An 18,517-nucleotide genomic window follows, 5' to 3' on the forward strand; every position below is an offset into this window, starting at 1 on the left:
CGGTGGCCGCTGGAGCAACTCCCCCATCTCCCCCACTGCCCAGCTGAGCCTGCTAGAGCAGGGCTGGCCCACAGACACCAGGCGCCGGGGCTCTGACCCAGCACCAGCCGCTACAAGGGGACCTCACGATCCTGCCTGCATAGTTTCTACCTCTGGTGATAAGACTGGAGAGATTATGTCCCCGGGGCCACAGAGACCAGTGGCTGCTTCCAGCAGAGGCCCACAGAACAGGATGGGACACTGCCAGAGACAGGGTGTGGAGTAGACGGGCGTTGCTCGGGCCCCTGCCTCCCTCCAGCAGGAGCTCCTGGGGGATATGCCCATGGGCGCTGATAGGTGAGAGGCCGGCCTATGAGCATCTGCCCAGGAGGACACACCTTGGACGAGGCTGCCATTTCTAAAGAGGTTGAGCCCCAAAAGCTAGATCAACCAGAGGTGACCCCCAAGACCACCTGCAAAGCCTTGTTCCAGACTGGCAGCTACCAAGGCTCTAGCGGAAGTGACATCCAGGGTGCTGGCCACCTGCCCACCCCGGCTCGTCACCCACAGGGGGGTCGAGGTCTGCCTCGAGAATGAGGTGAGGGCAGCTGCAGAAGCAGGCCTAGGAGGCTCCAGAAGTCATGCGCCCAGGAAAGCCCAGCCGTGAGTGGCCCGCACCCACTGGAGCACCTCCACTCTGTTCCCAAAGGTCCCAGGGCCATGGGGTGTAGCAAGGATTTTCAGGTGCCCACATAGGCCCTGACATGCCAGGCGTGCAGGGCCTCTGCCCTCTGGACCGTTGACAGGCAGCCCCTGGGAGCCCCTGTTGCCTGCCTGTAAAATGGGTGAGGACGCGTGGCCACACCCTTCTCTGCCTCCTCCCTGTGGCTGTGAGCCTTCAGGATCACCCAGCGGAAGCAGCAGGCCCACAGGAAACGGCCTGCCCTCCCTCCTGGTTCTGCTCGGCCTGGCCCCCACCGGAGTGCCTAGCCAGTGACGCCAAGGCCACCACTGGTTTCACTCTGACTGGGCCGCTGGTGCTGGCTCCACCCCGGCAGCTGAGAACTGCTGAGCCAGCAGGTGAGCAGGTGGTGGTGGAGCTTCCCTGCCACGTGCCACACCCGCCGGCTGCCAGCTACCTGCCTCCAGCCCAGAGCCACAGTCTGAACCAGGCCTGCCAAGGACCAAAGGCACCTGTCAACATCTGAGAGCAGGGGCAGCCGTGGGGGTTGAGGGCAGAGCTCGGGCGGCAGCCGTGGAGTGGGAGCCCCAGTGGGTGCCTGGATGAGCTGCATCAGGGGAGAGCGTGCTGGGGGCCAAGGGGCCATGGCAGCGGCCACAGGGACAGCTGGGGGCTTTGGATCTCCCTCACGGACCTTCTGCCTACCTTTAGCTCGTCCCTGGACCCACCTTAGAGTCACACGGGTCAGGGAGCAAAGGGTCAAACCATCTCAGGCACAGGTGCTACGAGCAGAAGTCACAGGCAATGCCCCAGTTCCAGGAAGCCTGTCTCAGCTCCGGGCCTCCCCCCAGCTGGCTTCTGCTTTTCATTCCCTCTGTGAGTCCGGCAGAAAGGAGCCACCTCTGCTCCGGCTGTGGGCAGCTGTGACTGTCCCAACAGGAGGCTTGCAGTGCTGCCCCTGGTTCAGCCCTCCTACCCACTGGGCTTTAGGGTTTGCCCCGACCCTGCTGCTTCCGGTGCTGCCCTCCCCTGTGCTTCGGTTTGGGCATCTGTGAGGCAGTGCTGTCTCAGGGCTGGCACGGTGACCAGGTGAGCCACGCAGGTGAGGTGCCCGTCCTGCAGACAGCCGTAGTCACAGGTCTGGGCCAGGCCCACAGGGGTCTGCGATAGCATGATGGCAGCTGGTCCCCTTACCATCCTGCAGGGAAGTCCCTCATGGACTTCACCACGAGAGGGCCACACAGGACCATGCCCACGATGCAAAGAATTGTCAGGGGCTTCCAAGTTGGTTTTGCAAGGACGTAGAGCGAAAGCCAGGGGCAGAGGGACCCTGCAAGGACGTGACCCAGGCGGGAAGTTCCACATTCTTCTGTGGACTGCCCCAGGTCTACCGCTTCTTGCCGAGAGACGTCCGCAGTGAGGCCTCGAGCCAGGGGACGCATGTCCTCCCTGACTCCTGCCAGGGCCTCCCTCATTCTTTCAGCAGCTGCTACCTGAGTGCTGAGAGATGGGGCCAAGTGAGGACCTGCTTTCCAGAGTCTTCCACGGTCCTAGTTGGCCCTTGGGGCTGCCTTGAGCAAAGGCCAAGACAGCTGGATGCCACCGTGGGCCTTCCAAGACTTGCCTCCCACGGTAAGAATGCAGAGGGGCCTCCTGGCTGTGGGAATCCACCTGGACTTACTCTAAGGGGTGCTGGGAGAGGCTACAGGGTATGCGACAAGGGGCAGCAGCCCATCTGCCACCTGCCCTCCTCTTGAGGAAGCTGGGGGAAGGGCAGGGCCGACATGGATGTACCACCACTGCAGAGGGTCTGCCCGGAAACCCCTCGTAAGTGAGGGCTCACGCCATCACTGCACCCCACCAGCCACTGGAGGCCGGGCAGTGCTTGCAGCCCTCGGCTTTTGAGCCCTCACTGTTACTTGCAGCCACGAGTGGGAAGTAGGACAAAGCCCTGGCCACAACTCTGCTGCTCTGGACCCTCAGGCAGCTGAGCAGCCTCAAGCCCACTTTAAAAAAAAAAAAAAAATGCATTTGGGTGCATGCGCTCACCTAAGCGCGAGACAGTGAACGGGGAGAGAAGGTGAGAAAGCACCCCCCGGGGGGATGGCCACGCTGCAATCCCTTCTCCAGTCTCTAGGGATTTGGGGCCTGTGTGCACACATACCTGGCATGATTTCCAAGCAGCCTGCCATGCGGGAGTCCAGCAATGTAACCACTATGCCATCTGCTGGCCCTGGAACCCACTTTTACCTTGGGACCTGGGGCCTGGAGCTTACGAGTGCCTTGGTTTGCTTCCATTACCAACTGGGAGCAGAGGGAGGATGGGGGTGAAAAGCTCCGAGCAAACTGCAGATCCCTGTTGAGGGGCTGAGTGCCCACCAGCCCCATATCTGGACACGTGGCCTTATATTGTTTATGGAGCACACCCCATTCAGGCACACTGGTTGGTATAAAAAAAGCTGACCAACAAAGAAGACCCCCTGCCTTGTTCCAAATATTCCCATCAGTTTATAGGGATACCTAGAGAGAGCGAGGAGGGACAGCTACCACCGGACCGGAGTTCCACCAGCCACCACCTTGCCACTGAGCTTCGATGCCCCGAGAGAAGCATAGGTAAGTGCGTGGAGGGTCACTGCACAGCAACTCACGAGAGGCTCTTGGAAGTCCTGCAGCAGGGAAACCAGCCGAGCCCCTGCATTTCCAGCTGGTATCTCTCCATAGGCCCTGTTACCCACCCCAAGGTACCAAGGAAGTACTTCATCTTGCAAACTTTCCCTTGCTGTGGTTCCTTTTCAGCCGTTGCAAACCCAGGACTACAGCCGCCTGTTCTCCCACTCAGGAGCCCCGCAGGGCTGTGCCACAGTGCAGCAGCTTCTCTACTCTGAGGTCCTAGGCCCAAGTCCGCCTCCTCCTGTCCAGAGCACTCGCTTCTCCCAGCCTCAGTCTGCACTTCCGTAAAGTGAGAACAGTGCCCCAACCCTCCTGCCAGTTTGGGTGTTTCCTCCCAAATTCATACACTGAAATTTGGTTGTGGTGGTATTAAGAAGACCAGCAGTTGGTGTAATGGTTACGTCACTGGACTCCCATGTAGTTGACCACAGTTCGAGTCCTGGACCCGGTGGCTTAAACTCATACTGGGCGCAGGTGCTTACGTGCCCAAGATCCCGAGAGGAGAATGGAGGAGAAGGGATTGCGGCGTGACCATCCCCCCTGGGGGGTGATTTCTCGCTTTCTGTCTCTCTGTCTCTGTCTCTCTGGTGAGTGCATGCACCCTATAGCAAAAAGCTCTCCCCCCCCCAAAAAAATGTTGAGCCTCTGGGGAGGGATTAGGGTTAGATAAAAGTCAACAGGGTCTAGCCCCCTGTGACTGAGTTCTGGTGGGTTAGTAAAGAGGAGGCACGGGCTCTTGTCATGTGATGCCCTGGGCTGTCCTGGACCTCTGCAGAGTTCCTGCCAACAGGATGGCCCTCCCCAGATACGACCTTTGACCTCCAAGCCAGGAGCTGAAGGTCAATAAACCTTTATTCTCTATAAATGCCCAGTCTGTGATAATCAGTTACTTAGCAACAGAGAATGAACCAAAACGCCTCCCAGGAGAACCTGGTGATACAGTGTCTGCAGAGGAGCTCCTGGGGGACACGCACTGATGGGGAGGACCCTGGTCCTTAGGACCCAGCCTTGGAGCTCGGGGTGAAAGGCCGAGCTGGGGACAGCCTTCCCAGGCCGTCACTCCCCGATACTGACGCACAGAAGCCCAGAGTAAACGGTTGTGCTTCTTGCAGAACACGCTCCACGGTGGAGAGGACAGCAAGAGCCAGTGCTCGCAGGCAGAGAGCAGACCGAATCCCCCAGATGCCAGGGGCCAACTGGCTACAAGGGATGCCACAGGGCCCCTACCCTCCTCAGTGGGCACCTGCCATGTGCAGATGCTGGGCCAGGCCGCCCACCCAGGTTTCACTGTGGACCTCACAGTCCAGTATCTTCCCAGCTGTTTCCAGGAGGGAGGTGGAGCTTAGCAGCCCGGGGACCAGTGGACGAGGAATGTGGGGAGCAATGTGTGGGAGTGAGCCCCTCGGACCCTACAGTAACCCACCTGGCCACCGAGGGGGCAGCCCTGAGCTTTGAGGGGCAGGGGGTGGTAACAGCCAGCCGAGGTTCGCACTTCCACATGGGCCCTGGGTGGGTCTGAAACCCCTGGCTCTGAGCTGGCCGGGTCTGAGGAGGGTCAGGAATGCTGGGCAGGGAGGCCGAGCTTGTCCTCCCTTCTCCCCAGCCTCTGCAGGCACCAGGGGGCCACAGGAGACAGGGGAGGGGCAGGGAGGGCATGGCTGAACGGTGGGTATCTGACACAGTCCAGGGGGCCAGAAAGCTGGTGGAGCCCTGACAGCGGAGGTGTGGCCATGACACGTGCTACTATCGCCGGGACTCCCTGAGCCCGCCTGGCAGGGAGGCCTCACCACCGCCCTGGTCTTGGATGGGTCCCAGCCTGCTCCCTCGCCTGGCTGGCCACCGCTGTCCCTCAGACACACAGGGCAGCTGGACCCTCCGTCTGGAAGGTGGCTCCTCCGAGACTGAGGGCTTGGGGCTCGGCTAGCTGAGTGCCCCTCCCCAGGGGGGCCTGCCCTCCCGTCTCCAGGCCACCTTCCCCCTTACAGCCTGTGGACTCCAGCCCGGGGGACCGCAGGTGTGCCATCTGGTTTCTGAGACCAGTGGGGCACGGCTGTACCTCCCATCGCAGCCCCTCCAGCTTCCCAGTGGGGATTCCAGGCTGGGCAGGCAGGATACCTGGGAGGAGGGCACCGAGGCAGGGCCACAGGCTGTCAGGGAGGAGCCCCATGGTCCTGCTCACCTGCTCACCCGGGCCAGCCCAGCCCCCTGCACTCCATCTGCAGACCAAAGCTCCCCCTCCAGGGAGCCCAGGCTGCAGTCACCTCCCAGCTCCTGTGGGACCGTGCCCCTGTACTCGCCGGGGCCTGCGCTGCTGGTCATTCTTCCCTGCTGAGGCAGCGGCCTCCACGGTGGGGCTGGGAGTTCCTCTTGGGGACCAGGGGCAGTGCTGAGCCCTGCTCCCAGCTAGGGCTCAGAGGAAGTACCCCGTTTCCATACTAGGGGGTGCCAGGGACCCTCCCCCTCAAATGACAGAGTAAGTCATCTCACCCCTTATTCCTGCTCCCTTGTGGGCAAAGAGCAGGCAAGAGGCCAGGCCCAGGGGCGGGAAGGTACAAGAGCTGCCCAGCAAGCGGGTTCCCTGCTGGCCCCAGCCAGGACCTCGGCCGCCCTCACAGTCCTCAGATCCTGCAGGGGCCGCTCTCCCGTGTGACCTGAGCAAATCACGGCACCTCTGCGCCTCGGTTTCCTCACCAGTAAAATGGAGGAACAATGGAGCCACTCCCAGGGTGCCCACACCCCAGGCAGCAGAGGGCCTGGGGGAAGCCCAGCCTCTCCTGGCCCACCTGGGCTGGGCCCCCACACGGCTCTTCCCCTGCGGTCTCGTGCTCTCTCTCCCCACAGAGGAGCAGGAGAGGGGTGGGAGAAGCTTCCAGATAAGCCCCATCGGCAGGCCAGCCTTCTCCTTTCCTGGTGAGAGCCCCTCAATGCCAACACCAGGCCTCCTCAGCCACAGAGGGGCAAAGACAGAAACCCCCTCCCCAAATGCAACCACCCTGCTCAGACATGGCCCCTATGACTTCCCCGACTCCTCCAGGCAGGTGGCGCCCCTGAGCAACTGAGTATGGGGACAGGTAAGGGGGTGTACCATCTTCCCCCCCAACCGTGTGGGGGGGTGACTAGCCAGAGCTGCTGGGGCCAGGGACGGGCTGAGCAGGACAGATAGGGCTCAACCGTCCAGAGCAAGCCCCCTCAGCCTCATGAGTGTCCCCCTCCCCATGTCAGAAAGACAGAATCACAGTGACACCGACACAAAGCTCCCTCTCAGAATCAGAGGCTACACGACCATGGTGACAGGGACACAAAGCCCCTCTCAGAGCCTGGAGCCAGAGCCCAGAGACCCCATACTGAGAGATGGAGCCTGGGACATACTTCCATAGCCATCTGGGACCCCATCCTTAGGACAGGTGCCCACCTCAGGCTGGGCGGAAGAGAGAGTGGCCCTGGAGACCCTGCACTTCCCCTACCACGTGGGCACCCACAGACACGGAGTGGGCACCTTCACCCCACAGTGGACAGGAGTCCAGAGCCCCAGCCCAGGAGGCCCCCTGAAGGGAGGAGTGGGCAGGGAGCCAGAGCCACACCCCAGGTGCCTGTCCACACCAAAACCCTGTTTGGCATGCGTCCACGCAGGGCACGCTCCCGCCTAGCCGTGGCTCTCAGGCTGCCTGAAAACAAGACACACATGCCAGGGCCTGAAGCCCAAGGGGCCACTCACCACCAGCTCCACTCAGTGTCCCTGTGCCCAACTGGACAGAGTGGCACCTGTGGGAGCCACTCCAGGAGCATGCTGCCTCCTGCCCTTGGCCGTCCTGCGCCACCCGGGTCTTCGCAGGAACACTTCCCGCCTGGAGCTCCTGCCTAGACACACCTTTCCCAGGAGCTGCTGCTGCTGGCCTGCTCCCAACCACTGCAGCCCCCCACAGGGGCACTTCACACGGCTGTGCCAAGCTGGACATACCCACGGGTTCCAGGCCCTCCCAGAGCGCCCTGCTGTGAAGGCTGTGCCCTGTGCAGGAGGACAGTGGCCAGAGCTGCTGGGGCCAGGGACAGGCTGAGCGGGGTGGACAGGGCTCAGCTGTCTAGAGCTTGCCCACAGAATGAGGCCCCTCAGTCCCATGAGGGACCCCATGTCAGAAAGACACAGACCCTGGGAGCCTACAGGTAATGTGGTGGTTAAAGGCGCTGGATTCCCACATGTCCAACCACGGTTTGAGTCCAGGACCTGGTGGTTTGCTTTCTTGCTTTCCCTTTTTGTCTGTCTCTGTCTCTGTCTGGTCAAATTAAAAAATGATGATAACAGGGCCGGCAGGTGGCGTGGTGATTAAGGTGCTGCACACTCCCACACGGCCAATCACGCTTTGAGTCCCAGACCTAGTGGCTTGCTTTCTCACTTTTCCTCTCTCTCTCCCCATTTCTCTCCGGTCAAATTACAATAAATGGAGATCAGCAGTTAGCATAAGGGCTATGTCGCTGGACTCCCATGTAGTCGACCACAGTTTGAGTCCTGGACCCAGTGGCTTAAACTCATGCCAGGCACATGTGTGTGCATGCCCAAGATCCCGAGTGGAGCATGGAGAAGTGAATGCGGCATGGCCATCCCCCCGGGGAGTGATTTCTCACTTTCCGTCTCTCTGTCTTTCTGGCAAGTGCACACACCCTATAGCAAAAGCGTCTCAAAAAAAAAAAAAAAAAATTACAATGAATGAATGGATAAATTAAATAATTTAATAATTTTTTTAAAAAATTGATGAGTCCTGGCCACAGCAGCTCTGGCATGTCCTAGAGGCAGCCAGCCTCCCCAGCCAGGGCTTGAACAAGGTGCCCAGCCTGCCACAGAGCCAAGACCAGCTGGGGACTCCCCAGCCCAGCAACACCACCCTCAGCTACGGCCCCTCTCCGTGCCAGGCGAGGGTGGAAAAAGCTGTGGTTAAGAAACAACAAACAACCTCTGTCAGCAGCTCCGGTGGGGGTGCAGCAAGCGTGGGGGAACCGTCACCACCAGGATCCCCAAGGCCCCGGATGGACGGCGGCCGCCGCCTGCCTTCGAAGAATGATGATTCAGAAGGAGAGGTGAAAACGAGAGCTGTGGGGCTGGCAGGGCGGGGGGCAGGAGAGGGCTCCCACAAGCCGGCAGGGCCTGGGCCTGCCAGGTCCTCTCTCCGGCCACCAGGTAGCACGGGGCCCCATGGCCTTCAGAGCACTGTCGGACATGGCTGTATCATGTTACCTGTAACATGTGTGTACTGAGCACTTACCACAAGCCAGGCCTGGACATGGTGCCTCACCGACATCACAACAGGAAATCACACCGGCCACAAAGAGTGAAGGCCAGAGGAATTAGCTAATTCAAAGTGAAAAGGGAAACCAGGACAGAACCGGACCGGAACCTAAGCAGTTCTTTATCTGATCACAGGATGGGGAAGGTCTGTGCAGAAAAGGCAAAAAATAAATCCACCGAGGTTGAGGACAACATCCCTGCATTTTACTGCCTGAAACGTGAAGACCGTCGGGACACTCAGAACCGAACTGGAAAGTCAAATGAGAAACGAGGGAGGTATCGGCAACACGAGGTGGAGCTAGTAGCCATGCTATGTAAAGAGTGCTTGAAAGTCAACAAAGCTGGCAGTACAGGGGACCATGCGAAGTCACAGCTCCGTGAGCCACCAAAGGAAAAAAGTTTGTTACCAATAAATGTAAGAGAAACAGTCAAATCTACAGGGTCAGGAGGTGGATTGGTGGTTGCCAGGGGCTGGGGACAAAGACAGTGAGGACTGACTGCTAATAGAGATGGGGTTTCTTTCTAGAGTGATGAAAATGTGCCAAAGCTAAGACAGCACAAATGGAAGCCACGCTGCGGCACTGAGGTTTAAGTCCTGATCCCAGGGACGAGAAACGCAGCTGGTGCATGTGCCTGTCTGCCCCAGACCCTGACAGGGTGGGGAAACGGAGAAAACGAATTGCAGCACGAACATGCCTCACTCAAGGGTGTTTTCTCTCTCTTCCTCTCGCTGGAAAAAAAATATTTTTTAAAAATAATTATTTATTGAATTCCATTTGTTTTTATCTTATTTATTTTATTTATTTATTTCTAAATTTGACCAGAGAGGGACAGAGAGAGAGAGAGAGAAAGAGAAAGCAAGCTGCCAGGTCTGAGACTTGAACAGCAGTTGACCATGTGGGAGGTTCTGTGCCCTTAAACACTACGCCACCTGCTGGCCCCTATTGTTTTTTGTTTTCTGTTTGTTTTTGTTTTTTTTTTAATTTGACCAGAGAGAGAGAAAGAGAGAAAAGGAAAGCTAGAATGCAAGCCGCCAAGTCCGAGACTTGAACCACGGATGACCATGTAGGAATCCAGCACCTTTAAACACCACGCCATCTGCTGGCCTCAAAATTAAAAAAAAAAAAAAAGAGAAAAAGCTTATGTGTATATGAAAACTCATAGCAGTAGTATTCATAATGGCCAAAAAGTGAAAACAACCTAGTATCTGTCAACCAATGAATGAATAAATAAAATGGGTAAGCCCATCATGCAGCGGAATACTGCTCAGCCGTAAAGAGGAACAAAACATCGACCCACCTGGGGGACCCTGAGCACGTGATGCCGAGTGAAAGACGCCAGACACAGCCAGGCATGACATGCGCCCATCTGTGGGCAAGGTCCGGAATAGATAAATCCAGAAACCGAAAGTCCCGGAGTGCCTGCCGGAGGCTGGGAGGGGGATGGGGCGCAACTGCTCGCGGTACAAGGTCCCTCCTGAGTGATGGAAAAGCTCTGAAGTCAGATCTAAAGGCAGCGGAGATTGCACAACTGTAAATACACTGAAACCCCGTGAACTGCACGCTCACCACCAGCCGGTTTTATGGTGTGTGAGTTCTCTCTCCATGAAGCTTGGGGAGAGCGAGTGGGGGAGGACCCAGCCTCCTTCCAGGGACCCAGCCTCCAAGCCAGCAGGAGCAGGAGGTTACCTCTGTGCTAGTGGGAGACTGAGGAAGCTGAGGTCTGGGCCTAGAGGGGACCAGTGATCCCCACCACCCCCCACCACCCCCCCGCCGCGGTTGGGCCTGGCCGTGTAAACAGTAGACAGAATTAAAATGAAAAAGGCTTTCTGCACTCTTGAAAAATATTGAAGAACATGGAACGATGTGAAAAAAGCAGGCAACAAAACAGCGCCAGGTCTGCGGGGCTCCCGGGGGCAGAGATCGGGTCCCAGCTTCCTGCCTGTGTCTGGGTGCCGGGGTGGGGTGCTGGGGCTCAGATGTCTTCTGGGGAACAGAGAGGCTGGGCCAGGCAGGAGGCCAGGGGACGAAAAGGCAGCTGACAGGTATGTGCCTATGCTCTCCAGACTAGGGGACCGACTAGGGGACCGGGGACCCGGGGACGCGTTTGTAACTGCCAGCAAGAGCTTGATTAATTGAAAACAACATGAATGCCGCGGGAGCGCTGGCAGGCCTGGGCGGTTCCAGGGTGGCAGAACTCCCAGGTGAACCCAGCCCTGTCCCAGAGGTGCCCTAGGGAGAGGGTGCGCCTTCTCTGCCACCTCTGGCTTCGCCCAGTGACCCGGTCCCAGACAGCAGCCACTGTGAGGGAGGGGTCTGGGTGGTGGCCCTGTGTGTCCCCTGTCCCCTGGTGCTAAGGCTGAGCAGCCAGCAAGGTAGGGGTCTGCGGCCCCCTCCCCAGCCCAGCCAAGAGATAGGAAAAAGAGGTGTGAAGCCCCAAAAAGGAAGCTGGGGCGGCCCCTCCTGCTGGGGGAGGAAGCGCCCCTCCCCAGCCTCCCCCGCCCCCTGCGGCCCAGCTCTTCTGACATCCGGTTTCCTTTTCCATTCACAAAGCCGTGGGTGGGGGATTCCCAGCGCTGGCCTGCCCAGGCCAGACTACGAAGGTCGCCTGGGCACACACCCCGGGACCTGGAGGCTTCCTATGCCCCTGGGGTGGGAACACCTTGCACCAGGCCCTCCTCTGCCTGCTCCTGCTCAAAACCACCCAGCCAGGCAGCTGCAGGGACTCATTTTCCAGAATGAGAAACCGGCGCTCTGGGAGGCCTAGTTCTCAGCCCAGAGCTGGACGACGAACCCGGCCGAGATTCGAACCCAAAGCTGCCCATCGGCCCTTGGCCCTTAGTTCTTGGAGCGGACCACCACCACGCGCAGCGCCCCGACTGTGCTGCCCTCTAACAACCGGAAACGTGCTCCGCCGCCCAGAAGCACGTGGCCGCGGGCGCTCAGCCCAGCCAGGCCCAAGGTTCGCAGGACGGGCCGAGGGAGCGCAGGTGCCGCCTGCTCGGTCCCAGCGGGCGGGTGTCTCCAGAGCAGAAAGCGCTTTTCCCAAAACTGACAGGACCCCGGTAGGGAGGAACCCGAGCAGGAAGAGCAAGGAAGGGGGGCGCAGGGCTGTGGTGGGGCCCCAAGCCCTGCTTCCCCTGCCTGCCTTCCCGCCCACCCCGGAAGGCGGGGTTCAGCCCCTGGGCTGCCCCCGCGCCTTTTTTTTAAAGTTTTTTTTTTTTTTTTGAGAGGTTTTTGCTATAGGGCGCGTGGGCTTGCCAGAACGACAGAGAGACAGACAGACAGACAGAAAGCGAGAAATCACCCCCAGGGGGATGGCCACACCACAATCCCTTCTCCTCCGTTCTCCTCTTGGGACTTTGGGCTCGCATGCGCCTGACTGAGTTTAAGCCACCGGGTCCAGGACTCGAACCGTGGGACCACATGGGAGCCCAGCGACATAGCCATTACGCCCACTGCTGGTCCCTGGGCTGCTCTCTTCACACTCCGGGTGGGAGCAGGGGCTGCAGGTCCCTCAGCGGCCAGAGCAGTGAGGATGGGACCCCATCCATGCCAGAGGGGCCTTCTGCCCGGCCCACCTGGGAGAGGAGGGATGGAGGAGCCACTGGCCCCGAAGCCCCGGTGTGCCCATGGGTCACCTGGGGCTGCCTGGGCTGAGGGCAGAGCCTGGTGCCTTCTCCGCCTGTTCAAGGCCTGAGTCTAAACCCCTGGCCTGGGGCGGGGGGGCTCTACTCCTGGCCGCCCTTCACCCTGGGGTGGCCTCGCAAGCCTGTGCCTCTCTGTGCTACTCCCTGTGAGAGATGGCTTCCTCGCCAGCCAGCAGGGCTGGGGTGAGGACCCCACGGGGGTCTGGGTGGTGGCCCTGTGTGTCCCCTGTCCCCTGGTGCCTGCCACTCGGCCCTAGCCCGTGACAGTTACAGCGACCGTCCTGGTCACTCCCAGTGGGCGCCGGCCACTGCCTGGACTTGCATGGAGAGGGCGAGGTGCAGGCCGGGGGTGCAGGCCGGGGGCGCAGCTGGGGCTGGGCCGGGCACCCCGCCTGCTGCTTCCTGGGCCTCCTCCCCTTCCTCCCCGCTCCTCCTGAGAGGAAACCGCCGCCCGGCCGACGTCCCTCGCTTTCTGCTTCCTCTTTCCCACACACGGAGGCAGGCGCAGCCGGCCCGGGCCCTCCCTGTCCCCTGCCCAGGCTCCCTCACCTCACCTAGCCTCAGTTTCTGCAGCCCTGCGTGGGGGCCACGGCCACGCTGCCTCAGACACTGGAGGGAGAGCACCCACCCGCACAGGGCCACTCGGCCCCCTGCAGTCGCATGCCCAGGAAATGGCAGCCAGAAAGGCGTGAACAGGATCGGCACAGAGTGGGGAGACAGGCAGGGCCTCGGAGCCGCCATCTCGGCCAGTTCAGCCTGGGCCCCGGAGGAGACTGACCACAGCGGCTGGTGACGCTCCATTGGAACAGGGCGCCCAGCTCCCGGGAGGGCCCTGCACCCCTAGCCAGCCTCCAGCAGGAGCCTTTTCTGTCCTGGCCCTGGGCTTGCCTGCCACCGCCATCAGCTTCCCGGGGGCAGCAGTCCAGCACAGGCTGGGCCCAGACCCGCTCCCGGGGGCAACGTCACCGAGGTGTGGGAACACGGTGGCCAGTGTGGGCCAGCCGGGTGCTCGGCACCCTCTACTTTGAGCTGGTCCCACAGGCAGCTGGGGGCTTGGGTTAAGGACCCCCTGGGGCCAGAGGTTCAGAACTCCTTGGCCGCTCGACTCTCAGTGGGTCTCTGCCTCCCCCAGACTCGGTTTCCTCATCTGTCAAGTGGGCCAGGAAAGGCTGGTGTTCGGGGCGCTGCCCAGCATGGGGTACGGTCCAGGTGACACGCAGCTGCCCATCCTTGCCCAGCGGGGCTGCAGGACCAGGGGACGCAGAGGCCGAGGGTCTTCTGGGAGAAGGAGGATCTTGCCTCCCTCCTGGCCTGATGCCTCGTCCACCAGGCAGCACCACAGATGTGGGCCCTGGCCCCGCGGTTGGTCCTCTGCCCAGGCTAAAACCGGAAGGCCCCGCTGGTCCGGCCCACGGCCTTTTGAATTTGCACCTCCGCTCCGGCTCTAGCCCCAGCCGCCCTTCCAACCTGCCTGCACCACGTCCACCCCGGGCCTTTGCACTTGCCATGTCCTCAGCCTGGACGCTTCGCCCAGACCTCTCAGGACCACCACCCCTCACCGCCGACAGAAGACCCCAGCCCTCCTCTACCTCGTGCCCTCCTGTGGCTCCCCCGAAGCCAGAGAGAGCTGTGCCCTCTGCACCTGTCTTGACCTGCACAGGCAGCCACAATGTCTCCCCCCACCCCCTGTCCCCGCAGGCTGTGGCCTCTCCTGCACACGCCCAGAACGGGGAGCACCCTCCCACCACAACCTTCACTGTGGCCAGTGCTCAGGGCTAATCCACTGCACCGGCCCTCAGACATCACTTCAAAAGCCAACTTCTCAGAACCAGCAGATGGCATAACGGTTACATCGTTGGACTCCCACATAATGGACCATAGTTCAAGTCCCAGACCCAGCAACTTAAACTCACACTGGGCGTGTGTGTGTGTGTGTGTGTGTGTGTGTGTGTGTGTGTGTATGCCCAAATTTCCAAGAGGAGAGTGAGGAGAAGGAATTGCAGTGTTGCCATCCCCCCTGGGGGGTGATTTCTCGCTTTCTGTCTCTGTGTCTCTGTCTTTCTGGTGAGTGCACGTGCCCTATAGCAAAAACCTCTCCAAAAAAAAAAGAAAATTTTAAGCCAATTTCTCTTGGACTGGCCCTATCACGCAGTGGTTAAGAGCTGTGCATTAGCAGCCAGATCCCACATGCCTGACCGTGGTTCAAATCCTGGCCCCGGCAGTTTGAAAAACACAGCAGGTGCATGTATGTGTGTGCCCCAAATCCTACCAGATGGAGAAAGGAGGAAAAAGGACTGGGGTGTGACCACACCCGGCTATGAACACGCATCCGCGCACTCTCTGGCAAGCACGTGGGCCCTCTGGCAATGAAAAGGAAAAAAAAAGATTGAAAGTGAAGTTTCATGAGGAACCCAGCAATGCCCCACAGATAAGACCATGCGTTTGAGCCGTTACTCGCCTTTCACAGTGTCACAGCCTCGAGATTTCTTATAAATGATGAGAAAATCGTTTTTATCTGCATTTGTGTCTTTCTGACCGCTTTGGGCTGTGTTTGGAACGAAACACTTGGTCTGCCCAGGAGTATCCCCCTGTTCCCCGTCTTCCCTCTCTGCGTTCCTGCACCCTGCAGGCCCCAGCCCAGGGCCCCGGTCCACACTGTTCCCTCAGCCTCGGCATCCAGCAACTCTTACAGGACAAAGCTCAGCCCCTTCAGACTCGCTAGGAGCCTCTGGCAGTAAGGACAGACCCAGGCCAGCGGATTGGAGCAGACAGTCGAGGAGCATCCCCACACAGATGGACGCTGGGCCTGGGGAGGGGTGCAGCGCTGCGGTCCAGCAGGGAAAGACAAGCACGTCAGCAGACTGCGAGGGGAATGCCTGGGTACATGTGGGAGGGCAGAAACACGGCCCCGACATGCCATTGTGAACACCGAGCCCAGGGCCCATCGTCCACACTGTGAAAGCCCAAACAATAAGGTTTCCAGGAGGAAAGACAAAATATCTTCATGAACCTGGAAAAAAATTTCTTAAAGTAGACTTTGATTATTTGTTCATTTTAGATTTTTGTCATAGGACACATGTGCTTGCCGGAGAGAGACAGAGACAGAGAGGGAAAGTGAGAAACCCCTACCTCCCCAGGAGGATGGCCACACGCAATCCCTTCTCTATGCTCCCCTCAGGACTTTGGGCACGCATGTGCATGTACCTGGTGTGCTTCTCAAGCCTGCAGGGCCAGGACTCGGACTGCGGTCGGCCGTGTGGGAATCCAGCGCCTTATTCACCATGCCACCTGCTGGCCTTGTGTTTGTTTCATGACAAGGAGTATACCGCATCCATGTGCATGCGAGTGAGACAGAGGCTCCCTCGACAGGTCCTCCTCGCGTGGCAATCCCCTTCTCCAACCCACCAGCTCTTCAGGATCCTGGTCACCTGCCGCGTGACACAGGCCAAGCCAGGGATCAGAACCCACAGGCAGCCCCATGGCTTACAGGCAAGCAGGACACTGCATTTCTGCTGTGTCATGGCAGCTAGGCCAATGAACTGAACTTCATTAGAAAAAGAATTTCTTGGGACCAGCAGGTGGTGAGGTGGTTAAGGCAGCTGGATGCCACATGGCAGGTCACACAGTTCAAGTCCCAGACCCAGCAGCTTAAAAAACATGTTGGACACATGTGTGCACATGCCCCAAATCCCGAGACCATGGAGGAGAAGGGGTGAGGCAGAGCCATCCCCACAGGGGTTGACTTCTCACTTTTCCTCTCACTGTCTCTTTCTCTCTCTCTGTGGTGAGTGCACGTGCCCTATAGCAAGTAAAAAAAAAAAAAAAATTTTTTTTGTTTTTGTGAAAAGGTAGCCCACGAGGTAAGAAATGATATTTATGACACAAAGGACGTGTCTAGGATCTATAAAAACTCTTCCAAGCCCAGTTGCAGTGGGGAGGCCGTAGGGCGCTCCTGCATGTACTGGAGCCGCATGGAGACCTGGGTTGGGTCCCAGTTCACCTGAATACGGCACACAAGCCGGCGACGGTGACCATATGGCTAGGAGGCTGAAGATCATGCTGAGTGACCCTGCCAGTGGTCCCTGTATGTCTCGCTCCCTTTCTCTGTCTCTTGATGAGAAAAAGAAAGAAAATATACTTTAAAAACAAACAATAACTACTACAGATCAGTAAGAATAGCCAGGCAGCACAATGAAAACAGGCACTTACCAAAGAATAAAGTCCAACAGCCGATAATAAACACATGGGAAGGTGCTGGACCTCGGGGCCTCAGGGACGCAGATTAAAGCCACAATGAACCGCTTGCAAACACCCAAGGATGGCTGGCTGGACGGCCCCGCAACATGGAATGCTGGTGACCGGGTGGCCCCGCTGGGACTGCACAGCCAGTGAGGATGCACAACGGCACCACCGCTTTGGGAACTGTCCAGCAGTTTCCTACACAGTTAAACGTGCCTAGGCCGGCCAAGTGGTGTGGCGGTTAAGGTGGCCACATTCCACATGGCTGACGCATGGTTCCAATTCAAGTCCAGGGCCTGGTGGCTACAGAAACACACCAGGCATGTGTACACGCATTCCCAAAATTCTGAAAGGAGGGAGAGGTGAAGAAGAAGGGATTATGGTGTGGCCATCCCTGCCCCTGTGGGTGGTGCTTTCTTCCTCTCTGTCTCTGTCTCTCTGAAGAGTACATGCACCCTCTGGCAAATTAAAACAAAACAAAACAAAAATACATGCCCTTACTATTTTTTTTGGGGGGGGAGAGGTTTTTGCTATAGGGCACCTGCGCTCACCAGAAAGACAGAAAGTGAGAAATCCCCCCAGGGGGGATGGCCACGCTGCAATCCCTTCTCCATTCTCCTCTCGGGATCTTGGGCATGCACGCACATGCGCACCGCGTGAGTTTAAGCTATCATGTCCAGGACTCGAACCGCGGTCGACTACATTGGAGTCCAGCGACATAGTCATTATGCCAACTGCTGGTCCCCTTCTGTGCAAATTTCAGAACCGTGTTATTCATCAAAGGCCCAAAGCAGAAACAACCCCAGTGTTCAGCAACAGCCCAGGGGATACACACATTGCAGGACAGAGGGACAGCGGGAGAACGCTTGGTAACTGGAAGCCACCCACGGGCACACGTCCAATCACTAAAACCACCACGAAAGGCAACACACCAGGGCCGGTCCGGAATACAGAACCTGAACTCCTGGAGACAGGCGTGTGGGGCACTGGGGTGCTGGCATGGGGAAGCACCGGGAGCCTAGGGAGCTGGTCACGTGAGTGCACACACATGCAAAGCACTCACGGGACTTTGGATGCACTTGGCACAAAGTGACGCCTCAGGGGTCCTCCCAGAGACCCCCCTGCTCTTCCTCAGAACGCATCTTATAGTTTGTAATTCCACGTTCGCTTGTGGATTTACTCCTTCTGAGGCTCCCGGTATCCAGCGCACGCTTGGCACACAGCAGGAGCACAGCCAGCAGCTGCTGAGCGAGTGAGCCACTCGGTCTCCTCCACCCCAGCACGGCCCTTGGCGCTGAGGTCCCCTTTCACCCACACTCTATAACAAGATCCTAGCACTTAGTAGGGCCACAAGAGGAGAAAGGAAGGAATTGCAGCCGCGGGGTCCGCCCACACTATACGCTAGCGTCAAAAGTGGATATTGCCAGCGGTGCAAACACAGGGACCCTTCGGCCTGACCACACTGGGAATGAAACTGACCGCCAAGGAAGGGGACGACACTTGTGAAATGGAGAGCGAGTAAGACGGTTACAGAACGGGGGCTGCTGCAAAGCCATCTGAACCCTCTACGCAGAGAACACCGACGAGTCACCGCCAGGCTGCACCTTTCAAGGACCTCAGGCAACCTGCCATGAGCCCACGGGACACCCACAGGTGAGTCAAAGGTGTGTCTGTGACACTCCACCGGATCCTGGCCTGGTACGCCTGGACACTGCCACGGCCATCAGAAACGGGGAGTCAGAAACTGCCACAGCCCAGAGGTACCTAGGGAGGGAGCCGTAAGGGCTCTGAGGGGCTATCCCAGAGGCATCCTGGAACAGAGTGGGCATGAGAGGAAAGCCAGCGAAATCCGGCCCGGCCTGGAGGCTGGGTCAGCCCCTGGTTCGGACAAGGGTGAAACCCACGAAGACCCTGGCACTGGGCAGGCCCCGCAGGTGCGAAGGGAGCGCTGGGCGTGCGTGGGCGTCTTACCTTGGGCGGGTCGAAGAGCTCCAGCACGCGCTCCGGGCTGTCGGGGCCG

The 18,517-nt window shown here is 59.0% G+C and overlaps 1 protein-coding gene across 1 annotated transcript in view; it reads right to left on the reverse strand.

Annotated features, from left to right (window-relative positions):
* The window catches only part of SH2B3 (SH2B adaptor protein 3), a 22,334-nt gene that overhangs the window by 2,308 nt on the left and 1,509 nt on the right, over positions 1–18,517 (reverse strand). Inside the window, exons 2-6 of the mRNA XM_027771584.1 lie at positions 18,200–18,308; positions 5,819–5,956; positions 5,315–5,446; positions 1,856–1,991; positions 1,119–1,389 (exon numbers count right to left, since the gene is read on the reverse strand). Of these exons, the coding sequence (XP_027627385.1) occupies positions 1,119–1,389; positions 1,856–1,991; positions 5,315–5,446; positions 5,819–5,956; positions 18,200–18,308 (786 nt within the window). The remainder of the gene's footprint in view (positions 1–1,118; positions 1,390–1,855; positions 1,992–5,314; positions 5,447–5,818; positions 5,957–18,199; positions 18,309–18,517) is intronic.

Source organism: Tupaia chinensis, unplaced genomic scaffold (assembly GCF_000334495.1).
Source record: "Tupaia chinensis unplaced genomic scaffold, TupChi_1.0 Scaffold000226_1, whole genome shotgun sequence".
NCBI classification, from domain to species: Eukaryota; Metazoa; Chordata; class Mammalia; order Scandentia; family Tupaiidae; genus Tupaia; species Tupaia belangeri.